The sequence below is a fragment of the Ammospiza caudacuta genome, chromosome 7, assembly GCF_027887145.1.
Source record: "Ammospiza caudacuta isolate bAmmCau1 chromosome 7, bAmmCau1.pri, whole genome shotgun sequence".
NCBI classification, from domain to species: domain Eukaryota; kingdom Metazoa; phylum Chordata; class Aves; order Passeriformes; family Passerellidae; genus Ammospiza; species Ammospiza caudacuta.
This window is the reverse complement of record NC_080599.1, coordinates 19,254,336-19,275,352: the sequence shown is the minus strand read 5'-3', so window position 1 is coordinate 19,275,352 and position 21,017 is coordinate 19,254,336. Positions and strand designations below refer to the sequence as shown.

At 45.0% G+C, this 21,017-nt stretch overlaps 1 protein-coding gene across 1 annotated transcript in view; it reads left to right on the top strand.

Annotated features, from left to right (window-relative positions):
- Positions 1–4,656: 4,656 nt before the first annotated feature.
- Positions 4,657–21,017, top strand: part of DNM3 (dynamin 3) — a 171,053-nt gene continuing 154,692 nt past the window's right edge. The window contains exons 1-2 of the mRNA XM_058808196.1: positions 4,657–4,849; positions 20,912–20,985. Of these exons, the coding sequence (XP_058664179.1) occupies positions 4,704–4,849; positions 20,912–20,985 (220 nt within the window). The 5' untranslated portion in view covers positions 4,657–4,703. The remainder of the gene's footprint in view (positions 4,850–20,911; positions 20,986–21,017) is intronic.

Sequence of the window (21,017 nt, the reverse complement as noted above, 5' to 3'; positions counted from 1 at the left end):
AAGCAGCCTGGGGACCTGGTCCAAATGTCCTCACTGCTAATGTCACTGCCTGGTTAGGGAGAGTGTCTGTGTGTGAGTTTGTGGGTTCAGCTGCACCCTGAAGCCAGGCTATTTTTGCCATATATTCCTCTGAACATCGTGGCAGGACAAGCTTGCTGTCTGGAGCCTTGATCTGAAATGCACTGGAGGCTGTGACTGGGGGCCCCAGGCAGGCTGTGCTGGAGCTGGTGACATGTGACATCAGACCACACTGTTGGAGTCACCTTGGGGATCAGGGCACCCACCCTGTCTGCAGTGCCAGGAAAGGTGCTTGGCAGAGGTTTTCTCTCCTTGCTGGGCCAGGCATGCAGCAAAAGGAAATGATAAATATTGTATTTTATTGTATTTTATTACTAGGGGCACAAGTGAGCACAGCAAGGCAAAACCAGATTGTGTTTAGCTGGTTAACCAGCGAGCAGCACAGCTCTCTGCTCCTGGGGGTTGCCCCTACTGCTCCCCTAGAGAACAATTTCTTGCATGGCCCTCTGACACTGATTTGGGTCTTGTATTTCAGGGTTATTTGTTACAAGAAGATTTGCAGTGGTCTAGTAGCACCCCTGTTTCCTTGAATTTAGCCACTCTGAATCTTGGCAAATTCAGAAAGCCAGGCTGGGCTCTGCATGGGGGTTTGGAACAAGCTGCCCAGAGAAGTCAGTCAGGAAAAGCAGAGACCTAAAGATATGCTCAGGTGCCTCTCCTCTCTCCTTCCCTGCTCTCTTGGAGGTGTTGGAAAAATGAGAAAAACCTCTCATGCTAACACAAGCATCCATCATGAAATTGTTTGTGCTTTTTCCAGAAGGTGGGGAATCTATACTTGGCTGCTTGTGGCTTTTTTTTTGGAGAGGGGAAAGTGGATTTTGCAAGTGATAGAGTTGCAGGGTGAATGTGGGCACTTAATGGCTTTAACTCTGCTTCAGCAGACAAAAAAAATTGGTTTGGAAACTTCCCATACTTGGGGGAATAACTAAAATTTTTCATAATCTTAATTGTTTTCCTAACTTATTTTATTTTAATCCTGGAAGCAGACAAAGCTGTTATTTACAGTCCTCACAGAAAGGAGAGTTCCCTGGATGATCAGTTTGAAGGTGTGCATGGTGCTGCTCCCCAGGCATCGTGCTTTTCTCAATCTTCATTTGTCTCCTGTGGAGATGCAATCCTAGGGCCAGGCTGCTCTTCTCTTCTGTGGATCTTAATTATTTCATGGGGGCAGCACAAAGTGCTCTGGACACTCATAATGCTCTTCCCAACTTGCAGCCTCCATAGAAACCCAGGAGCTGGAGGAAGGCCAGGCAGCTACTCCAGTGCCTCCTGGCACAGCTCGCTCACCCAGGAGTGGGAAAGAAATAATCATGCTGCTAATTGGCATAATTATGTCAATAACTCCCAGGCTCCCAAGCAGACAGAAATGATGGCAAGGCTTTTCCCAGAGGCTGTGATCTGACTGCAGCAGTGAGGAGAAGCCGTCTCTGCCTCGTGCCGATTCAAATCCATCTGTGCTGATTCAAACCCCTTACTTGTTTCCAGAGTTATAGGTTTCTCTGCTGTAGAGTAATTTTTCACACTTATTGAGAGCTCTGGCCAAGAAGTTTTGATAATCCTCCAGATCGTTAGTCCCCGTCAGCCTGCGGGATGTTCCCAGCTCCCTTTGTTTTGCTTGTCCCGCTGAGCGGGGCCAGTGTCTGCTCCAATAGAGAGGGGAACTTTTATCCCTGCACGGCTCCAAAGCCTGCATTTGGATATTTTCATGATGTGCCTGCTGCCAGTAATCGCAGCTAAATCTCATCTCTGTTGTGTGCCTGAGCTTTTAGCTCAGCCTCAGCGTGCGCTGTGAATTGAACCCGCCGCAGTGACAGGCTGGCACCTCGATGTCCCTCCCCAAATGCCCCTGAGCATCACCTGCTGCCCACCCTGCCGGCTCCAGCTCCTCCTCCCGAGCCTGGCAGAGCTCCTGCCTGTGCCTGGCCATGGCTCAGCCCTTCCCAGTGCTCAGCTGGGGCTCCCAGGGGAGTGGTGCTCTCATGGGCAGCACACATCTCGGGGTTTAGCTGCTCAGAGTGACTCCAAGATGTGTTAAAGTCTCTTTTCCCAGCCTGGCGGTCAAAGAAGGAGTCAGAGCTCTTCATTTCTCAGTTTCAAGGTTGTTTATTGTTTCTTATCTATAAAATTCTTATCTATAAAATTTTTATCTATAAAATTCTTTCTCCTGTCCAGCTGAGGTCCACTCACCAAGACAGTCCAGGCACTCTGCCTCCCCTTGGGGTGGTGTTATATTTTTTATAGTAAAAACCACGTGTGCAATATCTACCATAACTTCCCAATACCTATCACCTATGTTAGACAGTGAGCTTCTACTCTAAACCAATCTAAAAGTGCCAACATCACATCAGAAGGTGGAGGCCAAGAAGAAGAAGGAGAAAGGCTGGACATGCCCAGATTCCTCCATCTTGCCCTCTGAACCCCCATTCTGAGAACCCCAAAAATCTAGTTTTCACACCATGACAAACTAATTATTATTCTACTTATACTGTTGTGGCTTGCAGATCCTCATATAAAGTTGGTAATTTGCTCCATGGGTCATAGTCAAAGTCACAGGGGTCTTGGGCTCTGTGCCAGGGTCTCTGAGCCCCCTGGCAGGGTCCTGGCAATCCAGGACAGCCAGGGGGATGTCCTGAGTTCCAACACACACAGACCTGGCTGAACCGTGCTGCTGGTGTCCAAGTGTCCCAGCACTGGGGTGGCCTTGTCCTCAGGCAGGAACATGTGATAAGTGTTATACAATAATTTGTGCTAAAGGAAATTACAACCACAGCACCTTGTGCTGGACAAATAAAGAATGGAGATTCAAACACCAGGAGGGCACTGTCTCCTGGGATGTATATTTCAAGGGATTTCTTTCTGTCTGACAAGACCCCAGCAGGAGGCATTTGATAGGCATCATCAGAAGTTTATGCCAGGAAGTTTTCACCTGACAGAATTGTCACAGACATATTTTATGAAAAATCCTTTTGTTAGGATTTTTCTCCTGAGAAGCTGAGAAGCCTCAGAGGAAAAGAATAACAATGATTATCTGCTGCTGTGGAATGCAACAGGTGCATCTTTGATTGGCCCATGTGGTTGTTTTTAATTAATGGCAAATCACAGCCCAGCTGGCTTGGACTCTCTGGTCAGTCACAAGATTTTATTATCATTCCATTCCTTTCTATTCCTTTCAAGCCTTCTGATGAGGTCCTTTCTTCTATTCTTTTAGAATAGTTTTAATATATCATTTTCTTTCAATATAATATATATCATAAAATAATAAATCAGCCTTCTGAAACATGGAATCAAGATTCTCATCTCTTCCCTCATCCTGGGACCCCTGCAAACACCACCACACAGGATTTCAGGAATTATCCACTGGTTCCAGGAAACGCAGCAGCGAGAAAAAAAACCAACGATAATATGCTAAAATATGCTAAAGAAGGGCCCCTTCCAGAGCCCAAAGGACTGTATAAAGCAGACCCCTTAGAAATTACATTTTGGAGACCCACAGGGACTTTGGTGCAATAGAGACCAAATCCTGAGTCTCCCCAACACTGAGTCGACATGCTTGTGGCTTTTCCCAAATTTATACTTTGATAATTTAATAAATTTCCTTCACTATGAAATTGGAGTATTCATTTATAACAAACAGAATCCCAGAATGGGTCAGGTTGTCAGGGAAGAACACATCTGGTCCAATGTTCCAGCTCAAGCAGGGTCATCCCAGAGCACAGGCACAGGATTGTGTCCAGCTGGCTCTGGGATATCTCCAGTGAGAGAGGCTCCACAGCCTCTCTGGGCAATCTGTGAGAAAGCAATCCCTAACAAGCAAGCTCTAAGTGGTGTCCAGATGGTAGAAAGACAAACTGGATTGTAGAATTGCCTTGTTAAGGTTTAGGGCTTGACATGTTTCAGTGATCTCAGACCTAAGGGGAGGTTACCAAAGGAGAGAAGGGTGTACCACTCTTAGCTGACATAAAGAATGCAGAATTTAGGGGTACAAGGCTATTTGGCAGAACATCCAGGATAAAGAAGAAACTAATTAAAACAACTGAGCAACTGTGCTGAAATCTGGCTGGGTAAGAGGTAATTCTGGCAGGGGCAAATTGTCACCACTGACTCACAGACCAAAACCCCACTAATTTAAGAGAAAGACTGAGCATGCAGACTAATTAGCACTGGAAGCAAGAGGATCATTAACCAACAGAAGACAGAACACTAATTAATAAGCGAACTACATAACTTGTAGCCAATAAACATCAACGCCTCGGTTTGTTAAAATCCACAAAAAGGGAAAACTTCTGCCAGTTGTCGCGCTGCCTTTGTGGAATTGCCACCCAGCCATCTTTCTGCGCAGAACTACAAACAAATCCAACCCCTTGACTCTGAGCGCGGATGGGCCTTTGGCACAACGGGAGGGAAGCGGATTTTGGGAGAATCGCGGGACGATCGTGGGACAATCGCGGGACAACAGCGGGACAAATCGTGGGACAATCCTGGGACCGGCACCGGGACCCGCACCGGAGGGGGCGTGGCCTCCCCGCGGAGGCCCCGCCCCCGGGCCCGCGGAGGGAGGGGCGCATGCGCAGTGCGCCGGCCGTTACCTGTCAGCGGCGGCGGGCGGAGGAGGAGGCGGTGGCGGGATGGAGGGGCTCATCCCGCTCGTTAACCGGCTGCAGGATGCCTTCGCGGCGCTGGGCCAGAACTGCCTGCTCGACCTGCCGCAGATCGCGGTGGTGGGCGGGCAGAGCGCCGGCAAGAGCTCCGTGCTGGAGAACTGCGTCTCCAGGTGAGGGGCGGCGGGCACGGCGCCCTCGCGTTCTCCCCCCCGCTCGCCCCGCACGGCCCGCGGCGCGCGCTGCTCCCAACGGCCGCGGCGCGCGCCCCCCTCAGAGCGGCCAGGGCGGGGGGGCGATGTCGGGCGGGGATGGACCAGGAGGGGTTTGGGGACAGTTCGCGGCTCCGAGCCCACCGTGGGTGCTCGGTCCCCACCGAGGATGCTCGGTGTCCCTCCCCCCGCGGTGCCTCGGGGGTGGCGAGGCGGGCCCTGGCCCGGCAGAGCCCGTGATGCGATGTGCGCGATGCGGGGAAGCCGCCGCGGCTCCGCTGCGAGCGCGTTCGTGTGCCCGCTCCGCGTGTGCGTGTGTGTGGGGGTGACCGCTGCCTGAGAGGAACGAGGTGTTTAAAGCCCCAAACCCTAATTTCGGGGCGATGCTGCCTCTGGGCGCCTCGTTCCTCCCATCCCATCGCGTATAAATTCGCCCCGTCCCGACGCGCCCGTGGGTATCCGAATCGCGGCGTCATTAAGGTTGGAAGAGACCTCCAAGATCGTCAAGCGCAACATGCGCATCGTTTCTACCAAATCACGGACGGGAAAAGGGGGAGCCTGACGATTCAGGCGGTGCTTTCTGACGGCCAGGCAGTGCCTCTGGAGACATCCCGAGGTAAACACGGGCTTCACGTGCTGCTTGATGAAGTTCCTGCTGGCGTTCTCCTCAAATAGCTGCGGGCTCCTGGAGGGAGGTGGTGCTCCCGCAGCCGAGCTGCGATCCTAGCCCGGATTATGGGGTCGAAATGCTGTTGTGTGTCAGTGATTGAGGGACTTCGATGTGTGGAGATCTTCACCGAAGGTAATATTAAATGCTGTGATACTCCACAACCTGGCCGTGTGCCAGGCTGCAATAGCTCTTGATACCCGGTATAAAAATACTGTATAGTGATTCTTCATCTCTCCTTCAGAACTGTGTTAAATGTCAGTTCTTCCGCTTCGTTCTCCTTGAAGACTGTAGTTAGCTATTGGTGTTGACAGTACTGGCAAGTCTCTCGAGTCTGGAAAACATAAATGAGATCCTCAGAAAGCACAATTGGCTATCAAAATTATTACTGTTTTCTTCAAACAAGTCCTTAAAAAGTATTTTGGTAACCTTTTGAGCTATGTGTCCACAAAGCTGTGCGAAGCACATGTGCTGAGGGGAAAAAGCACCTTCATTTTTCAATGGTCAGTGAGGCTATTTTGGTGGCCGAGTGAGGTGGGCTGATGTCGGTCTCTGGATCCAGCTGTGCCGATGGAAGATCATGCTGCTCCCAGATGCTCGTCACTGCTGGGCTGCCCGAGGGATGTGCTCCATCTGATCCGCAGGTGGAGCTGTTCTTTTGAGCCGCCTGGATGTGCCCGGTGGAGCAAAAGGTGAAAAGGAGCAGTTTGTGCTGCTCTGGTCTGTTTGGCCAGGAGGCTGCAACCAGCTGCACGAATGAGCTGTGGGCACTTCTAGCAGGAATTAGGAAGGAGAGCTAAGGGCAGGAACTTTTTTACTCGTGTAGTTATTCACTGTGCAGCCTGCAGACACTTCAGTCTCTTCAGAGAAGAGATTACAGGCCGCTATGAAGCGCCAGAATGTCTCTGTCACATGGGATTTGGAATTTGGATTCTTTCAGCCTGGTTTCAGAGTTCCACATCATTGTTTTATGCAGTAACTTCTTGAGATTCAGCATGAACTGATCTGTAGTACCTCCCTACTTGCAACCTTAGAGCCTGTTGCAAAAATGACATTAAACTGCATTGTTTTAAACCTATTCCACAGGACTTGAGTGAGGATATTTTGCTTGTGCCTTTTCCTTCAGGCTGAGTATGTGTGGTCAGCAGATGTGCCCTGGCTAAGCTGTGAAAACTTGGTTGTGAACACTCAGAACCAGATTAATAAATATCCATGAGCTCGGAAGAGGATTTTGCTTGTTAGATCAGCAGACAAATGGCCTGTGTCTCTTTTTAGTAAGCCATAGGATATTCCTGTTTTTATGGGATAATGCAGCTGCTCTCTGCACACAAGTTTGTTTCATCCACATCTGTCTTAATACGGCATGTAGAGGTAGAAAATCTCCCTGTAGAGCCATGCTGCCCTCATTTCTCTTTGTTACTGGTATATTGCCTGACCTGTGGCAACCACAGAGCCAGCTTTAACTGATGGTAACACAGCTTTGAAATTGACATGAAAATAAAACAATCCTTGCAAACTTGCTCTGAAGTTTGACCATTAGGTTCTCATGGCTTTTGTTTAGGTTTTTTTTATTTGGGTTGTTTTGTAGTTGTGGGGTTTTTTTGTTGGTTTTTTTTTTTTTTCTCCACATGAATTGTTATCATGAGTAGATTTTGAACTCAGCCTTCAGTGAGATATTGAAGATCTCTTTTCTTCAGGAGTAGCTGTAATTGGTGTGAGGAAGGCACAACATCCTCCATGGGTGTTGCTACAACCATGATGCTGGTTGTTAACGTGTATTGTCAGTGAAGCTGTGGTGAGGTTGGCAAGGTGTTTTTAACTCTAGGGTCAGGTTGTCATTCCCTGCTCTCTGTAGCCCTACAGCACTGTGGGGGTTTCAGATTCCACAAGACCTCTGGTTGTGCAAGGATTACTTTTTTTTTTGCACTTGGACAGTAGAAACTATTTTCTGACTTGCAGGTGGTATCATGAGTTAGAGCTTCTTTAAGGTTCCTTGGGCTGTGCAGGGTTATCCTCTGCCTCGTTTATGCACTGCCAGCACTTTCCAGAAGGGTTGTGAGGATTCTGGTGGCACAGGGGCGTGGGCTGGGTGCTGCAGAATGAATGACACACATCCATCACTGCCTCAGGCCTGCTCAGGTGCACACAGGATCCTTAATGACCAGCAGCTGGCAGGGAATGTGCTGGGATCAGCTCACGTGTGTTCTGCATAGATGGTGCTGTTGAGTGAGGATGGATTCTGCAGGAGTTGTGGGACACCCAGAACTACTTGTCTCCTTGTAGCCAAGCTGGAATAAACGTGTCAGATCTCCCCAAGTGTGCATTGTTGTTTGGATTAGCATCTCCTGAGGAATGTGGAGTTTCCTCTTTGAGTACTGCTCCTCTGTGTGTAGGGAGACAGTTTCCTTTGGTAGGCAGGGACTGTGTGTGAAGGTTTTTCTCCCTGGATTCTGGCTACATTTAGATGCAAACAGAGATTCTGGAGAGCACCTGAGGACAGCAGTCATTTCCACTTATGGGTAAGCCCTTCATGTGTTCATAACTGGAGCTCATGGTGTGTGTTTGAGGAAATGAAGTTGTCTGAAGAGCAAATGTTCTTCCCACCTCCTTCTGCTTCTCTCTGTAACAGGAGCAAATGTGCCCAGGAAATGTTGAGGCAGCATTGAAGCAAAGGATCTAATGCAGCCTTGTGGAAGGGGATGGTTGGAGGGTGATTCAAAAGCACAAAGGAGAGTGAAACAACAAATGCCAGAGAATTGCCAGTGGGAGAAGGCACTCAGCCTCTCAGTGCTGTGCTCCTGAGCAGTGCAGGGCCAGGAGCCTGGATGCTGTCTGTGCTTTTCAAACAGGCTTTTGATAATAATTAGGTTATTTAAAAGAAAACTACTGGCAGGAAGCAATCCCTGTAAACTGTATTTTGAGAGAAAGCACTTTCTATTATTTCATCTGTAGCCAAATGGGTTGTTCAGATAACTGAAGGCACAGACAGCAAGCTGCCTTGTCAGAGCCTCCTTCTTCAGAAATCAGAACCTTGTTTTACCCTTAAAAATAGCAAGAAATTAATAATTAGGTTTCCAACTTGAAGGCTCTTCACTTCCCTTCCTGCCTAATATAATCCAAACTGCATGAGGCCAAGTAATTGTTTTTTAAGAGATGTGAACCCTTGATCGTAAGCCTGTCAGTCACCATCAAACAGGCACTTTCATTTTAAGAGCCCCAGGTCTGATTGTGTAATTCAGCTTTACAGCTTTTTGATCTGAGATGCTTTTGACAATCTTAAGGCCACTGCATGTAAGCAGAGCTATTTATTATGACATATGTAGTGATTATTTCTTTTTGAAATTACTGTTCCTCGTGTGCTCAGCTCATTCTGTTCTGCTTGAGATGGCGGTTGTGAAAAGACTGTGTTGAGTCGTTAGGAAAAGAGAAGGGACTTTAACTCTGGCTGCTAGAGCAGAAAATTTCTCTGAAGAATGTAGACACATATTTAGATTGATGCTTCCTGGGGGAGATGTATTAAGATTGGTGCAGGTATTTTATTCTTTTAGTTACTAGGCATTGACAGAAAAACTTTTTGACAGAAAATCTCCTCTTTTGTGAAGCAGGCAGGAAAAAGCTAAGAAGTCAAGCTGAATACAAACTGAGATGTGTTGCTGTGTACTCTTTTTTAATCTTAAGGATCTTCTGGAAATGAGAGTCAGCCACTCCTTTTCCTGACTAATTAAGACCTAGTACAGCTTGGAGTACACTATTGAGTATATTAGCCTAGTTATCAAAATGGTGTGGTGCAATGAAAGCAGGGATGTTCTGGGTATTTAATTTATTAGAAACAGCAGCAATTGAGACAGTTCATTTGGGTTTCTTCTTGCATTTATACATTGAAAAACAAACTGGCTCTATAGATGGGATACAGATGCCTTAAATGTAACTCCATGGTCAACTTAACGTTCTTTTTTTCCTTCAAGTCTTGAGAATTGATATATAGAAAGTAATGTGTATTAAAAAACAGACATGCAAAAAATATGCTGTTTTTTCAGCACCACCCCACATGTAATTTTTTCCTCTAAAATTACTTTGAGGATTTGTCTCTTATTTTTTGGCATGTAAATTTTGCCAGTTAAGAAAAGCTGTACTCTGTCATGAGGCAGGCATAGTGTAGGGAGCTCTGCCCTTTACTGTGGCATTGAAGTTCAGCATATCAGGCAGTTCAGAGATGCTAAATCAATAAATAACTCCTCACTTTTGTGAAGTGCACCTGTGAGAATATCTTACTACAACTTCAGCATGCTGTGTACAACCAGGGTACTGTAGCATTTAGTGAACACAAGTGCAGTATTTGAAGTCTGTGCTCTAGACTTCAGAAAAACTTCAAAACCCTGCAAAAAGCAATGTTCAAAAACCCCAGTCTGGTCTCAAGTGCCTTGTGAGGAATCAGTGCTGCAGATTCAGTGGCAGTTGTTAGTGGGAGTTCAATCCTTCAAGGTACTGCAGGTGGCTGCACTCCTGTGATGGTTTTTAGAGGAGAGCAGACATCTCAGGAGAGGTGTGTGGGTTGGGCTTTTTCTTTTTTTCCCACCATAGGTGTCACTGCAGGCTCCCAGCCAGGTAATAATTAGCATTGACTCCATGATTGCTGAAGGCTGATCAGTTGCTTTATTCTCTATATCATATATTATACTATACTTATTAAGAAGCTCCTAGCCCTTACAGTCTGATACAACTCTGACCTAATTGATCAATCCATCCAAACACCATCCAGGGTCCAATTAAGAAATCACCTTTTGGTAAACAAATCTCCATAACACATTCCACGTGTGCACAACAACAGGTGCAGCAAGTGGAGATAAGAATTGTTTCTCATTCTTTTCTCTGAGCTTCTCACTGCCTTTCCCAGGAAAATGTCTGGGAAAGTTTGTTCTTGCTCTCTGTGGCCAGAGAGCTGCTCTACACACAGGAATCTACTTCACTTGATCCAGACTTGCCTGGTTTTTTATACAGAGGCACTTGTGAAAGTTTCACAGATTGTCTGACTCTCTAGACTCTTGTATAATCTAAATCCTGTTACTCACTGCCTTCAGGAAAGAGCCCACACTTGGGATCTTGTAGTGTTGAAATCAACAAATAACCCACACCTTTCTTGATGGGCATTGCTGCTGATGTTCCAAGCTTATGTCACTTTCCTGTGTAGATGAAAGAGCAAACAAAGATTTCCAGTTTAGATAAACAGATGTTAGCAATGGGATTGTTTGGACATTCACCAGTAAACAGCAGGAGTGATGCTGCCATGGATTGCAGCACAGGCAGGGGAGTGTGGACACTGCTCTCTGCCACTCTTTACTGTGTGACCTCAAACAGCTTTTTAAATATTACCTGTATGTGTATCCACACATGCCTTACCTGGATGTAGAATATAGATTTTTATTCCTTTATTTTTGCCTTGCTTCTAAAGGAAGATGGTAGCATATAATCTTAAAATCAGTGTGGGATAACTGTGATTGTTGTTATGCATTTCTCTTGTTTGAGTGATGGCTGGTTTGGATTTCTGCGTGGAACCAAAAGTGAGCTTTGGATTCTGCTTTGCACAGCTGAGATGTGCCAGTGTTTGCTCATCCCAAAAAGGCAACAGCAATAGCTTAGTCATTGAGAGACAGATCATGTTTGTGGTTTGCCTTCCCTCAGTTGATCACTGAGCAAATTGATGATGCTCCTCCAAGTATTTATGGGTTTCTCAACAGTGCCTAGATTGCAGGCTTGAGGGGAGAGACTTTTTGCTTTTTCTGGTTTGGTTTTCTTACTGTTTTAGAGGGGGGGTTAAATGTAATAAAGCCTTCCAGTAAATACAGAAATCTGTGAATTCCCCATTTGCTGTGCTTGTGTGTAACAGGCTACTGAGAATCCCTTTAATGCTGTGTGTGTGTGTGCAGTGTAAACCTGCAGTGTAAATGTGCTGAGAACTGGAAATGAGCATTATTTAACTGTGACATTGCATCCTCTTCTTCAGCAAGTTGCATGGAGATGAACAAGGCAGCATTATTGAACTAGAGAGGAGCAAAATCCCGTTTAACTGGGTGCTGGGCTTTGATGTGCTGCCAAGCACTGTTGGCTGTGATAGCCTCTGGGGTGTAAAGGAGACTGTAGCTGGAGATAAGAGAGCTTTTCAACCCAAGTGGCTGCTGATAATGTCAGCTTTTATAATTTGTGTGTGCAGGTTAGGCTTTTAATTCAGTGCCTGATTTCTTTGTTCAGGTGTGCAGGGGATGCACTCTGTGATCTCTGAAATACAGATATCAGCCCTCACAGATGAGATCACCAAAGCCAGAGAAACTCGGGCACTTGGTCCCTGGTTTACCCTGTGCACATCCACTCAGTGGTGCCCAGCTCTGGAGCTGCCTGTGTGTAACTCACCTGCAGACAGCACACAGGGCTCTGCGTGGCCAGGATGAGAAGCACTGGGACACATCTCTGCTCTCTGCATGTCAGGGGGAAATGGGCTCTGTTCCAGCCCTGCTCATCAGCTAAGCCAGAAGCTGCTGAAGAAATTTTGGCATAATTCATCAGAGGCAGTGTTGTGCCCTTGTGTGCTCACCTGTTTATTTGTTCAGTGCTAAACAAATGTTGGCAGAAGATCCTCAATGTCTGTCACATCTGGGAGAGAGGCCGAGAAGCTCAGGAATCTGCAGCCTAATGACTTTGGTAGTGTTCTGGGAAGTAGCAGCACAAAACACTCTTTGAGTCAGGCTTCTAATATAAATCTTTCTTGGGGTAATAATTCAGTTTCTGGTGAGCAGAGAGATGGGAGATGATGACTGATATTAAATTGCACTGTTGAGCTAAACAGACTTTACATTGTTCTGAGCAATATGTTAATCTGTACATACCACAGGCTCAGAGAAGGATAAATGGGCAGGTAGAAAAGGATAAAATGGCTGGAGAAGAGAAGCTGTTTGAGAAGCTTGGATCACTTGTTTTGGAAACAATCTCCCTTTCCCCTTCCTTCTGTAGTTGTCTTCCTGTCCATAAATTCATGCTCTTTATACTGCAGTTCTCACTGTGTATATATTACAGAGGGAGTACAGGAATTGAATCCAGATACATTCCAGCTCTGCAAAATGATCTGAAATGGCTTGTACTGTACCAAAAAATATATCAAAAAAGTATCAAAAGCTGTAATTGTACAGTTTGACACCTTGTCTGCTACAAAAGAGAAATGTATTTTCACAATGCTTCTGAAAAGTCCTTGAATTTTGTGCCACAGCTGACTGTGTACTGTGCTACTGTTTAAAAAGTCTGTATTGATGGATCCCAGCTCAGGGCAGTGGGATTTGGGAGGAAGAGCAGCAGATTGTTTTTTCTGGGTTTTTGGAATTCACAATAAAGATTTGTCCTGGCAGAGTATCAAGAGGTGAATTATTTACTAAATGCAATTATTTCTGCAGTAATTAGCTCCATGTCGCTGATATCCCTGGTTTGTTGGGACATGTTGTTTTCTTTCTGATCCTTGCAGTCATATCTTTATCTCTGATTATATTATGGAAGAAAACTTCTTACTCAAATCTTTCTGAAGAAACATTGTTAATTGCATTTGACAGCTGGAAGTGATTGAAAAAAACCCCAAACAGCCAAGGTCTATTTAGAGCACTGACAACAATTTAAAGTGAGTCAAGAATTTTTGTTGTTTGTTTCTTGTGTTGAGATACAGAGTCTTGCTGCATTAGTATTCATCCTGAGAATGGATGGGCTTTTATGCACCAACATCCTATGCAAATGAGTCCTTTCCTAAAAGCAAACATATCTGATTAGGGAGAATAAGTTGTTCTGCAAAGTCCCCTTTATTCTTTTTGACACCAAAATTCTGGGGATTGTTGGGCTTTCTTTGTGTTTTGTGCTTCCTTTCTCCCCTTCCAGCACCGCTTGGAATTGACAGAGAGCACCGTTGGGCAGGAAATAGCAGAAGCTTTTGTGAAATCTTAAAAGGGCCAGAGGAAAAAGGGCATTTTCACCCATGGAAGGAGGATGATGCAGCAGAGGGCTGGCTGCCTGCCAGGGAGGACAGATGCACCGTGCATACCGTGCCTTGCCCACGAGCCTGCACATTGGCAGCTCCCCCTCTGCTCAGCCAGCCCTGCTCAGCACAGAGCACTCTTCATCTCACACCCTGGCCTTTGCAAGTCTGCAGTCCTGTAAGCATTGATGAGATTTTAAAACTTTCTGTCATGTGAAAGACATTTTCTTGTGAGTGCATTTTCTTTCCTTTGGCCAGTGAACAGTCTTGCCTTTTTCTATGTGGGGTACTGGCACTGCTGTCAAAATGCAGCCTTAGATTGCTCTAAGGAGGTCTGTGCCTTCCTAGACTTGAGTTCAAATGTCCCCTACTTTGGAGAACCTGTTGATTCCAGTTTTGTTTAATAGAAGACTTCACCATTGGGACCAGAGTAATTTTTGGCACTGATTTTCTCATAGCCCTGATGTCTAATGGGGGATCTCCCCCATGATGTCTAATGGGAGAGATGTAATAACTTCTGTCATCTTGTTGGGCAGAAATGCTGCTGTACTTACAGAAAGCATCTTCCAGATCCAAGAGAAGTACAATGACAGGGATTTGTGAGCCTGCTCTCTCCCCAGTCTTCTGCATGAGGAGGAATCTCAAGCTTTGCTTTCTCACCTGAGTGCTGCCTATTGAGCATACTTGTTATGGAGCTCCCCAGTTAGGGTGACTGGAATCCCCTGCCAGTTTTTCAAGGACTTTTCAAAAATACCTTTTTTGTCACATTTAGAATCAACACTCTCATATTCCCACAGCTGGGTCTTTTTGAGTAGACTTTTTTTAACATTGCCTTCTGGGATTTTTATAGTTGGTCTCAATTCCAATAAAGGAGTGGAGGGAAAAGGGACCCAAAGAGACATTTTAGGCTGCTAGCTGTAGTGCTGTGTAAGATTTTCAACACTTTATTTTTTAGTTTTCTTTAATTCAATCTGTGTTCTTACTTGAAAGTGATGGATAGGATAACTGGGGTGTCTCTGCTTTGCTGTTGAGGTCCAGTAGTTCAGCAGTGGTGGTGAAGGACATTGATGGGTTGGAAAATGGCTTCTCAAAACCACCAAGTTTATGTACCCTGCTTGAGAGGAGGAGGAGCTGACAGCCCTAAGGTGTCTGGATACTCTGTTTTATTTGCCCTAAAGCCCTGCACACACTGCATGGGCTGAAAGTGTGGTTACCGTGCTTGATTGAGCAGGTTAATTAAAATGATCCATCATTAGAAGGAAGATTTACCTTGAAAGAATGGCTGCTGCAAACTGAGACCAAACATGAACTAAACACCAGCCATCTATGCTGTGTGGCTTCCAAAAAAACACTGGAAAGATCAGCACAGAGCTTCAGGAGCTGATACATCTGAGATCACTAAAAATCCACAGCCTCTAAAATGCATTTAGCATGCCTGGGAGGCCTAATTAAGATCAGTATCACGGTCTTCAATAAAGCAGATTAATTGTCTTGTACACCTTCCTGTTAGGCCATTGAACAAAGCTCTGGGAGACCCCTGACTGACAAACATTGTGCCAAACAAAAACCCGTTTACTCTTCTGGAATTAATGAAAGGAGGTGAGGAATCAAGTGGTGACTGACAGTGAGAACTGGTGCCTGCACTTGGAGCTGAGGAGGAACAACCTGCATGGCCAAATCTCAGTGTCCTGTGGAAACACTTCTGTGTTACTGAATTAAAAAGGCACGTGGTTGAGAACATCAAAGCACAACTGAGCAGTGCCTTTGAGCCTTCTTGTGAACTTTGTACTGGCACTTGAAGGGTGGTGTGTCTTGTGCTGGTGATGACAAATCTCATGGACTTAATTCCTAAGAAAGCCTCTGTGTAAATGCAAAGTACACTTCCCATCTCTTGGACATACCTTGCTCTGTAATGAATGGAAAGTGAGTGAAGGATCTGCTGCTGGATCCTGGTGGGGTTGGTGAGCACAGGAGCAGGTGAGATAGAGTGAGCACATCTGCAGATGTAAATTTTTACCATTAAGACTTCTCCTGTTGCAAGTTACCTGGGTGGGGTTTATGGGGTTTTTAAAAACCTGATGAAAGAAGTTAGAAATGTTTCATGCCTCCCATCCTCAGGCTTACACTGGACCATGGTTTTTCCTGTTTGTGGAGCTTTTCAGCACTTTGCTCTGAGGCTAACTATGAGAAATGGAAGCAAAATAAAAGCTTTTTGAGTACCTCTGTGTGTTTTGCACAGCACTTGGAGATGCTGTATGGACATGTGTCAGTGTTGCTGTGAAACTGTGTGGTCTCTTGCACAAGGCACGGTCATTCAGCTGCTAATGTGGGCCACAAGTGCTCCTGGTGTGCCAGGCTGGAGTTGTGTAAAACAATAAACACTGCTGGAAAAAGGCCCAGGAAAACTTTTGACTTTGGACACAATTGCTTCCTATTGCAATTAAAGCTGTGTTGCATTCCTTGGCAAAACTTGGGCATAAAAGCCTGTGGGGAGTGCTACCAATGCACTGTTGTTTTATTAGCTGCTGCTGGATCAGGGCCTTTCTGCATTGGGGGTGGTTTGGGGCCTTGGGATGGACTTTGTGTAAGTGGGAGAGCTCTTGTGCCATTGCTGGTGTTGTCTGAAAGAGATGGGTCATCTCTGCTTCTTGTGAGAAACTCTGGTTTTTGTCCTGAGCCTGGCACCTTTCTGTGCTTGGTGAGAAATGTGGAGCCTTTTTCTTTGGAGGCAATTGTGATTTTCTAAACAATTCATCACTATCAATTAGAATTGTTCATAACTCTTTAATTAATGCAGTTACTGTGTAATCATTGACTTTTATCTTGGTTATTTGATTTCCTGGATTCCCCCTATGTTTTGTATGAATTAATTATGTTGGTATTGATGTAAATTAGTTTATCCTGTGTGATACTGACCATGTAACTGATCTAAGCACTGAACATTTCTCAGCCCTATACTGGCAAAGAAGAGCAAATGTAAGTTATTCTTTTGAAACTACAATAAGTTTTAAACAGTGATGCATCATCACTTTTCACTCAAACTGGGGATTCTTCTGTTTCATTTCATATTTTCTTTTTGTTTTTTTAAACATAATAAATACTGTTAGTGTGCTGAAGATCTAAATGGAGACTCTCCATGGAAATCCCCTGGAAGAAGTTATGTTTATTTGTTTATGTGTTTTCCTGTGGAAGCTGCAGTCCTGCATTATGCTGAGACCACCTTTCTGAGGAGCCCCTGTCTAGTTTGCTCTTCAGCATTTCCCTACAGTTTCTGCCCTTCCTGAAATTTCCATCTCTTCCATGAGGCTCTTCAATGAACGAATATTTAAATTACTTTTTCACCTTAAAGCCCAAACTGGCTTGTTGTTATAAACTGCTGAAGTGTTGCTGTGACCAACTTGTTTCACCATCCTGTGGCATAAGTTTGAGACCTGGCTTTTGGCAAGCCAAGTTCAAGCTACTGTATGTTCCTTTATGCATTAAACAAACAATAGACACCAAATTTAGTAGATACACTTGTCCAGATCTCTGATACTGGAAATGAGCAGTGCTAAAGAAGACAACACAGCTTATGTTATGCAGTAATATATAATATTAAATTAAATAAAGAATAAATAAAATTAAATTAATAAATATGAAGACATGAGTAATTTTCTAGGGCTAAAAAAAATTTTTTAGCCCTGCTCTTGAAAATATTTCGCAATATTCTAACAGCTGAGTGCATTCTAAGATTGACAAGTTCCTGGCAGATCTGGCTGTTTGCCTCCTCTCTGCATTTGATAAGTTCAGGCCTGGCCAGGCCTTGCTGATGGGCTGTGCTGTCACTGCTGGGCTGCTACAGCTGCTGTCAGCTCAGTGCTTTGTGTGACAATGCTGAGAGTGAGGATGGAAAGGTAGCTGGAATCTTCATGCAGGATGAATGTCTCTTAAAGGAGCAGGGCTTTCATTCCCAGTGTGTTTCTTCTTTCCTGCACCCCTCATTGCTGAGTGGCCCTGCAGCTGTGCACAGAGCTGCTCCCAGGCTCACTGCCCCTCCACAGAAAACAGCCTTTTCTCCCCTTGTTGGTGCCTTTGAGCACCAATTCTCAGGCATGAATATTTTCCTAGATGGATTTCTCTGCAGCTGCCTCAACTCTGATGGGAATTTTTTATCCCAGCTTTCAATAACAGATGTGTACATGCTATCCAAAAGGTGTGATAGCAGCTGTCTCAAATCTTAGAAGAATGTTGGGGTGTGCCATCAGGGCCTGGAGAGGCATTGTCCTTTTGGTCAGAAGGAACCTTTGAGACTTGGCTCTGTTCGTTCCTGCTGCATTTCCTGCTGCTGTTACTTGTATAAGTTGTGGGACCATTTCTGATCCAGAGCTGTTTCCTTCAGCACCACTTACAAACCCTTTAGAGAGCTGCCTCCTGTCCTGTGGATGTCAAAGTAGGCATTTCTGCAGGAGTTGTGCAGCATTTAACCTGATTCCCTGCTGCGTGGTACTAGGTTGTTTTTCCTAAAATATGCAAGCTGTGTTTCAGATTTGACTCACATTTCTATGTGTGTTTAAAAAATTGGGTTTTTTTCCTGTAAGTAGAATTTATGTATTTATTTGTAACATCTGATTTGAGCTGTACAGAGAATGTACAGAACCTGGAGAGAGCTGTACAGAGTTGTACAGAACCTGTACACAGGTGCTGAAATTTCAAATGTTAAAAAAAAAATTCCCTATCCCTGTGGGCAGATTGACGTCAGTGTCTCTTTCATAGAGGTAAAACACCCATTCAGTGGTTAAATGGTGGGGGAGAATTTTCTCCTGAGCTCTCCCTGTGAAGCCCATTACCCTCATTCTTTGACTTCTTCCCTTTTAAAATGTGCATTTGTAGCAGAAGTTTTATGTCCTGTTGTGTTGGTTATGTGATCAACACAGCTCTTCCTCTCACCAAGCAGGAACTTCTCTCTGCTGATGTTTGCTTGAACAGAAAACAGTTCAGCTCATTGGACAAGGGTGAAGAATGCCATCACTTTTGGGCATATTAAGAGCATGTTCTGAAGGAGAATTGTTGTCTTAACCTTTCTTTATGATTTTGCTGTTGGGGAAAGGTGAGCATTGTGTACACAGGGAGCTGCATTAATGCAGTATTCTTTACTGCTGAATGTGCTTACTCTGAAGCACAAAATCAATAAATCTTTTCAGCCTTTGACTCCCCAAAGGATTTTCTTGTCTTGTGGTGCTGTAGAGGACAGTGGTTTAGGTGACCACTTTGTCCTGAGTGGCAATTCATTTTAGCTTCCTGATGGGGTAAAAAAAGAAAAAATATATATATGAAAGATATTAAATGCTTGAACACCAGTGTATGAAACTGTAATCTTAATCTTAATTTGGTACCTCCTGGCTGCATTCATTTCAGTGCACACAGAAGTATGACCATGTTCCCATTACTATTTTCTGTTTCCCCATGAGAAAACAGCAGTAGGTGTTCATTGAGGGGCAGCTTTCTCTCCATTACCAGATACTGAAATTATGACAGAGACTTATCTGAAGGCTTTTGGCATCTCTTTAAACTAATTCCTCTCTGCTGTTGCTGTCTCAAGTGTCATAAAGCATCACAGCAGATTGAAATCAGTACACCTGATGTTTTTGCAGTATTTTTGCTTTAGAGATTACTTGAATGCCTAATTAATTGTTCTTCTGCCTGCAGGTCTGAGTTTGGGTAGGGAAGTTAATGAGTGAGTTTGTGTTTGAACAGCCTCCCTTTTATGGTGTGCTTTGGTTTGCAGAGTAATCCCACAGAAAGCACTCATTAACAGGTACTGGGAAGGGGAAACACAATTTAGCTACAAATTAACAGTTTCATTCAAAATGCCGGGGAGTTCTAAAGTGGTGTGGGGCACAGGACAGCTGGCCTTATTCCTCAGAGCCTCAGAACTGCTTGCTATGTTATTTTTATATTTTTTTTATGTCTAGATGTTAGGAAGGAAACCTTCAGTACTCCTATCACAAGTAGAGTTGCTGTGTTTCTTCTCTGCTGAAGCTTTGTCACCTTGTTGATGCTTGTGGAAAGAGGTTCACTTCTGTGTTCCTGAGCCTGTCCTTGCCTGGGACTGCTCAGACCTGGCACCCTCTGCTTTGCACAAATAATATCCTGGGTGTTTGTGTGGTTTGTTTCTCATAGATGTACCCTCAAGGCCTGTTACAACCACACAGGTTTGAGTGCAGCCTTTAAGGAGCTGTGAAAGTCAGGCTTCCATTAAGCAGTGCAAGGTGAGTGTGAAGATCCTCAGTGGCTGTTCCAGGCAGGAGGCGATTGCCCAAGAGGCTGGGGCAGACCTGTGTGAGCAGCTGTGTCTAAAGGGCTGCCAGGGCTGTGCTTTGTTCCTTTGGCTCTTGTCCCTCTCCCCTTCCCTCCCAAAGACCCTGCACAGTCCTCACCTCTGTACAGGCACCCAGGTGTATAACAGCAGTCACCCACATCAGCTCTGCCCTTGGACTGAAAATCCCTGCCCTAAACCTTCACTGCACTGCTTTTCTCCTGAGCCAGAGAGGTGAGCTAGCAGTGCTGCTAGGGCAGGCAGGAAAGTGATACAGCATCCCTTGTGAGGCAGGAAAAATGAGGGGATTTTGATGAGCTTACACTGATTGTGAAACTCTGTTTACCCCTGGATTTTGTTCCTCTGAAGATGCTATTTGAAGGGAACACTTTTCAAAGCCTCTCTCTGAACCTCATCTCATAGTTTTAAAATGTTTAATAGATCTGGCAGCTGGAGAAGACACTGAGAAAAATGAGTTATTTTGCTTTGGGGTTCTTTCTTTCCACTTGCATAAGGAGTCTCCCTGTCTTTAGAAGCATGGAAAGGTCCATGGGGATGCATAATGATATGGCAGAGCTGCTGGGTTTGTTTTCTTGCTTCCTTTCTGGTCCAAGAACACTCCCCTCTGTTCCACAGGACTTTTGGTGTTCTGCTTTCACTGAGAAACTTCTGGGCAGGTGTGTTGGTGGAAAAGTTATTTGGAGATTTGAACTGGCAGAAGTTGAGTGTGTGAAGGAGTAGTGCAGAGTGCTGCCAGTTTGGTTTGTCCAGAGCTCTGGTGTGTGTCTGTGTATTCCTGTATCCAGATCCTCTTCGGATTAAATGTGCAGTGATGCCAAAATCATTTGGGTAAATTCAGCTTTAATACACATTTGTCTCCTATGTAATGACTGACTATTATCTTCAACCAAAATTAACAGCCCCACTTTATAGGAGTATTTGCAATAAATCTATTCACACCACCTTTCCATTTCCATGCAGAGGAGGTTCCAAATGAGTCCAACATCTTATGTAACTGCACATTACTTCTGGCTAGTAACTATTTTTTAATGTTTCTAGGGATTTTCTTCCACGAGGTTCTGGAATTGTGACAAGACGGCCATTGGTCCTGCAGCTCATCACTGCCAAAACAGGTAATCTCTTCCTCTTTTTGGGTCAATGCCTG